General features: G+C 43.4%; 1 protein-coding gene across 1 annotated transcript in view; it reads right to left on the bottom strand.

The window, feature by feature from the left end:
* Positions 1 to 1,908: 1,908 nt before the first annotated feature.
* LOC311123960 (ADP-ribose glycohydrolase MACROD2-like) overlaps positions 1,909 to 6,000 on the bottom strand; it is a gene marked incomplete at its 3' end in the record, with an annotated part of 814,537 nt that continues 810,445 nt past the window's right edge. The window contains 1 exon segment of the mRNA XM_084158236.1: positions 1,909 to 2,009. Coding sequence (XP_084014362.1) covers positions 1,909 to 2,009 — 101 coding nt within the window.

Genomic DNA, 6,000 nt, shown 5'->3' with positions numbered 1-6,000 from the left:
TACTTGAACTTGCATCATCATTCTCATTTGTTTCATTTAACCATATTAGTTTCAGTTTATGTCATCTTACGTGTTTATTTTCCTCTTGGCTTGCTGCATGACTTCAAGTGCCTTCCTAACTCAGAACCGTTTAAAAGTCAACAGAGCATTTAAGGACTGATTCAAGTACAGATTGAGATCTAATTTGATACGCATACTGAACGCAGAACGCACACTAAACGAACGGGCGACCAAGTGAGGCAGGTACAAATTACTGCTTTTAGATATTTACAGTAGTTAGAGTAGAACCAATGGATACCAGTATAATACTAGTAGACACCAGGAGACACCAGGAGAAGCAAAATATATCATCAGGATAACAGGAGATACCAGGAGACACCAGGAGACACCAGGAGAAGCAAAATATATCATCAGGATAACAGGAGATACCAGGGGATACCAGGAGATACCAGGAGAAGCTAAATATATCATCAGGATAACAGGAGATACCAGGAGATACCAGGAGACACCAGGAGAAGCTAAATATATCATCAGGATAACTTGAGACACCAGGAGATACCAGGAGACACCAGGAGAAGCAAAATATATCATCAGGATAACAGGAGATACCAGGAGACACCAGGAGAAGCAAAATATATCATCAGGATAACAGGAGATACCAGGAGATACCAGGAGAAGCAAAATATATCATCAGGATAACAGGAGATACCAGGAGATACCAGGAGACACCAGGAGAAGCAAAATATATCATCAGGATAACAGGAGATACCAGAAGATACCAGAAGACACCAGGAGATACCAGAAGACACCAGGAGATACCAGGAGACACCAGGAGATACAAGGAGATACAAGGAGATACCAGGAGACACCAGGAGATACCAGTATCAGTAGTCAACAAGCTCTCACAGTCTCCCGTCAAAATTAGACATTCATCCATGTTTCTCAAATGTCAAATTTCGAAGTTGTTCCAAACATCAAATTTCGAAATGTTTAAGGTTAAGTTTAGGCATTAGTTCCAAATGTTTAAGGTTAAGGTTAAGTTTAGGCATTAACTCCGAATGGTTAAGGTAAGGGTTAAGGTTTGGGATAGGCTTAAATCAAAAATAACTTTATTTTGCTGGATTCGAACATGCAACCTTTCGAACCAGAGGCAGATGCTTACGCCATCCCCGTCCACAACGCCCTAGCAAAACCAAAACCTACTTGAAGGTAATAGCGCTCACTGTTGCCCCTAGTGGCCGGCTTCCACGTCATCTCCTGACATCCTCAGATATGGAGGGACGTCAAATGCTGACTTGTATCACGAGTGACCTGGCTGCAGTAGGGGTCAGTTTACCTTCACTGTGAATCCATCTCAACCCTAAAGCTAGGTTCCAATGTCCATACCACTTAGTAATGTATTGGCCATGTATTCTAGGTAGTATTATAAACTGGGTGGTTTGAGCCCTGAATGCTGATTGGCTGACAGCCATGGTACCACGGGTATGACAAAACATTTATTTTTACTGTTCTAATTACATTGGTAAACAGTTTATAATAGCAATAAGGAAAATTGGGGGTTTGTGGTATATGGCCAATATACTACGGTTAAGGGCTGTATCCAGGCACTCCGTGTTGCGTCGTGCATAAGAACAGCCCTTAGCTGTGGTATATTGGCCATATACCACACCCTCTCGTGCCTTATTGCTTAAGTGAGCTAGTGTGGATATTGGAACGCAGCCCAAAAGACTAGGCCAACACATGAGAAAATAAGAGACACATGATCGCACAACTGAGTAGACTTCAACCCAGCAGTAGAACTTCACCTAGGCTTAGAGACAACGCTCTAATGCCAGTCAGGCCTGCTCAACTCAGAGCCTGCCCAGAGAGTAGGAGAAGACAGAGTGTGTGTAGGAGAGAGAGTAAGTCTCAGACAGTAATCCAGCTAGGTCCTACCTTGTCATGGTTCTCCTTGACCCAGCTCTTTACTGTCTCCAAGGCAATATTTGCCGCAGGCTCGTTGGGGAAACCTGGAGAGACAGAGAGCGAGCGAGAGAGAGACCAAGAGACAGAGACAGAGAAAGAGAGAGAGAGATAGATAGAGAGTTAGCTAAGTTACTTTTAACAGACAGACAGACAGACAGACAGACAGACAGACAGACAGACAGACAGCCAGACAGACAGACAGACAGACAGACAGACAGACAGATAGACAGACAGGAAGCAAGAATTCGGTATGCACACATGATCACATATTAATGCACACATGAGCACATTTGAGCTCAAGCTTATGCTCACGCACACAGTCAAGTATAAAAAAACTAAGCACTGCTGTTTGTGAGAAATACAGTAGTCGAGGAGATAGAGGAGGACAGTGTGGACACACAGCGACGTGATAATGGATCTATAAATCTCACAACAATGGAGAATAAAGCCCTAATTAATGACACTGGGGTGATAATGATAGTGAAGGCTGACACTCTCTCTGTATTGACCAGCGTGATAGTGTGTGTGTGTGTGTGTGTGTGTGTGTGTGTGTGTGTGTGTGTGTGTGTGTGTGTGTGTGTGTGTGTGTGTGAGCGTGCGTGTGTGAGAGTGTGGTCGTGTGCGTCATTGTAAGCATGTGTGTGTGTAGAATCTTGGCGTGACCCTGGACAACACCCAGTCGTTCTCCGCAAATATCAAAACAGTGACTCGCTCCTGCAGGTTCATGCTCTACAACATCCGTAGAGTACGACCCTACCTCACACAACAAACATCGCAGGTTCTAATGCAGGCACTTGTCATCTCCGGTCTGGACTACTGCAACTCTCTGTTGGCTGGCTGGACTCCCCGCTTGTGCCATCAAACCCCTGCAACTTATCTAGAACGCCACAGCCCGCCTGGTGTTCAACCTTCCCAAGTTCTCCCATGGCACCTCCGCACACTCCACTGGCTTCCAGTCGAAGCTGGCATCCACTACAAGACCAAGTTGCTTGCCTACGGAGCAGCAAGAGGAACTGCCCCTCCCTACATTCAGGCTATGCTCAATCCCTACACCCCAATCCGATCACTCCGTTCTGCCACCTCTGGTCTCTTGGCCCTCCCACCCCTACGGGAGGGCAGATCCTGCTCTGCTCAGCCCAGTCCGAGCTCTTCTTTGTCCTGGCACCCCAATAGTGGAACAAGCTTCCCCCTGATGCTAGGACAGCAGAGTCCCTGTCCATCTTCCGAAAATGTCTGAAACCCTACCTCTTTTTAGAGTATCTTAAATAATCCTACAACTAACACTTGCCCTCAACTTTTTCCTACTAGCACTGGCTTTGCTGATAGCTACTTTATTGAGGAAAATTGTACTTACTATGACTGAGAAATGTGGTTGTCTCACCTAGCTATCTTAAGATGAACTGTAAGTCGCTCTGGATAAGTGTCTGCTAAATGTAAAATGTAAATGTATGTGCGTGCATGTGCGTTTTCGTTAGCGTGAGCGTGTTCGTGAGTGTGTGTGAGTTTGTGTACAGGTCGCTGAATCTACAGCAGCTAATGTCCTTATTAATCACGCCTACTATGCCAGCACATGAACAGCAACCTCTGTGTTAACACAATGTATCGATCCAGGCACAAATAGATGGAGTGGATACATTTTTTATAAGGCAAAAGGAAGGTTGGAGGGAGGGCTGACTCTCTCTACTGGATGGGAGCTGATTGTAACATTGTCTGACAGTGTTCTGGAGTAGCATATGACGTGGCAGTTGCTCTTAGTCAGCTGTTGGTTACACAAACCGTCTGATCCATACTGCAAATCAACTATTTTCTGTGACAAAAGTTCTTCAAGGCAGTAAATGCACCACCAAAAGGTTGATTTTGTTTGTTTGGGGGCCCTAGGGATATTGTTTTTGCTATTTTCAAGCTAATTTCTTGCAATTCTATACAGTTTAACATGACAACATATTTTAGATGGTAGACTATTTTAGTGGTAGCCTCCATTTTACATGATTTCCATAACAAATATGTATATGAACCATTAATTAGTATATATACCCTTATTCAAATCACTTGGGGCTATCACTACAAAAATAAATGCTTTATGCTTTTGTGCAGTTTTGAAGTGAATAGCTCCATTGATTGCAATCAGATCCACACATTGTAGGAGATTACATAATTCCTGCTCAGAGTAAAGTAAAAAACTAAGATTTAAGACTCATTGACTTCTTAAGGTTGTAGATCAGCCAATGAATGTCATAGCAACAAACCGAAGATATGCAACAGAGCTGCATCTTTCCTGTGTATTATACGGTTCATTGCTAGCCTAAAGCTTTGCGGAGAAACACATCGTTATACATTGGTTTATATAATCGGATTTGGTTAGGTGTGCAAAATAACAATTTAGCTGGCCAATGCCAACCTCTGGAAACCCCCTCGAGCCAACCCTGCTTTGATAGACGCGGATCAAGGAGACTATCAAAAATGAAATCCCAAAAATGTAATGGTTTTGCCACTTACCTAAACACAGGTTCAAAAGTAGGTAGGTGAAAGGAGGCTAACAACATCGCAAGGCATCATTTGCACTGCCAGTCTTGGTATCTCATTCTGCAAGTTTGCGTTTACACCATCAGAAACAGTTTTTTTTTTTCTGTCATGATTATTAAAACTGCAATTAGCGTTCCATTCAACATGTCCTGCAAAGCAATCAAGTTTTGCATGAATGGAAACTGCAATGAAATGCCTCAACAGTAGCCTACCGTCTTTTTTAATTTGATGAGGAATTTTGTGATGTCGCACAAAAACCCACATGTTATTTACGGGTGTTCATCCTCGCTCATTCAATTCATGTTCATACTTGAGTGTTCCGATTGTTGGTGAAAGTTGTTGCATAAAAGTTCCTCAAGGCACAGCAGTGTGCCGCGGCACACCTGTTGAAAACCACTGGTTTAGCGATACCAGAAGGCACAATAACAGAACCTGTTGAAAACCATTGGTCTAGCGATACCAGAAGGCACAATAACATAACCTCTTGAAAACCACTGGTCTAGCGATACCGGAAGGCACAATAACAGAACCTGTTGAAAACCACTGGTCTAGCGATACCGGAAGGCACAATAACAGAACCTGTTGAAAACCACTGGTCTAGCGATACCGGAAGGCACAATAACAGAACCTGTTGAAAACCACTGGTCTAGCGATACCGGAAGGCACAATAACAGAACCTGTTGAAAACCACTGGTCTAGCGATACCGGAAGGCACAATAACAGAACCTGTTGAAAACCACTGGTCTAGCGATACCGGAAGGCACAATAACAGAACCTGTTGAAAACCACTGGTCTAGCGATACCGGAAGGCACAATAACAGAACCTGTTGAAAACCACTGGTCTAGCGATACCGGAAGGCACAATATCAGAACCTGTTGAAAACCACTGGTCTAGCGATACCGGAAGGCACAATAACAGAACCTGTTGAAAACCACTGGTCTAGCGATACCGGAAGGCACAATAACAGAACCGACCTCTATCAAATCGCTTCAGCCTTTGACCACGACCCTGAGTCATGACACTGTAACAACCTCTAATAAATAAAGGAAGTAACAACCTTTGACTCTTGACCTTTGACCAAGATGAAAGTAAAAGAGTGGGTGTGCAGAGCAAGGTCTTAAAGTTGTTCTTCTTTTCTTTTCATTATTTTTTTCTTTCTTTTTTGTCTTTCTTCCTTACTCTGAAACTACCAGATGTCACAATCTTTCAGAACAATTTGTGAATCACAAGTAAGGAAGTAACAACCTCTGACTCTCTTGACCTTTGACCCAGATGGAAGGAAGAGAGTGGGTGGGTAGAGCGTTCTATATACCTGCCTCTATACCTGCTGTCATGATCTTTCAGCACAGAGCAATTTGTGACTCACGGGTAAGTGGTCTAGACAGGCTGGATAGAGGCATTTTCCACCACATATCTTTTTCCCTCTTCTCTATTTTTATTTATACTATATATACAAAAGTATGTGGACACCCATTCAAATTAATGGATTCGGCTATTTGAGCCACACCCGT

Source organism: Coregonus lavaretus (genome assembly GCF_964263955.1).
Source record: "Coregonus lavaretus genome assembly, chromosome: 1".
Classification (NCBI taxonomy): Eukaryota; Metazoa; Chordata; class Actinopteri; order Salmoniformes; family Salmonidae; genus Coregonus; species Coregonus lavaretus.
Note: the sequence above shows the minus strand (reverse complement) of the source record. Positions and strands in the feature narration are given on the sequence as shown.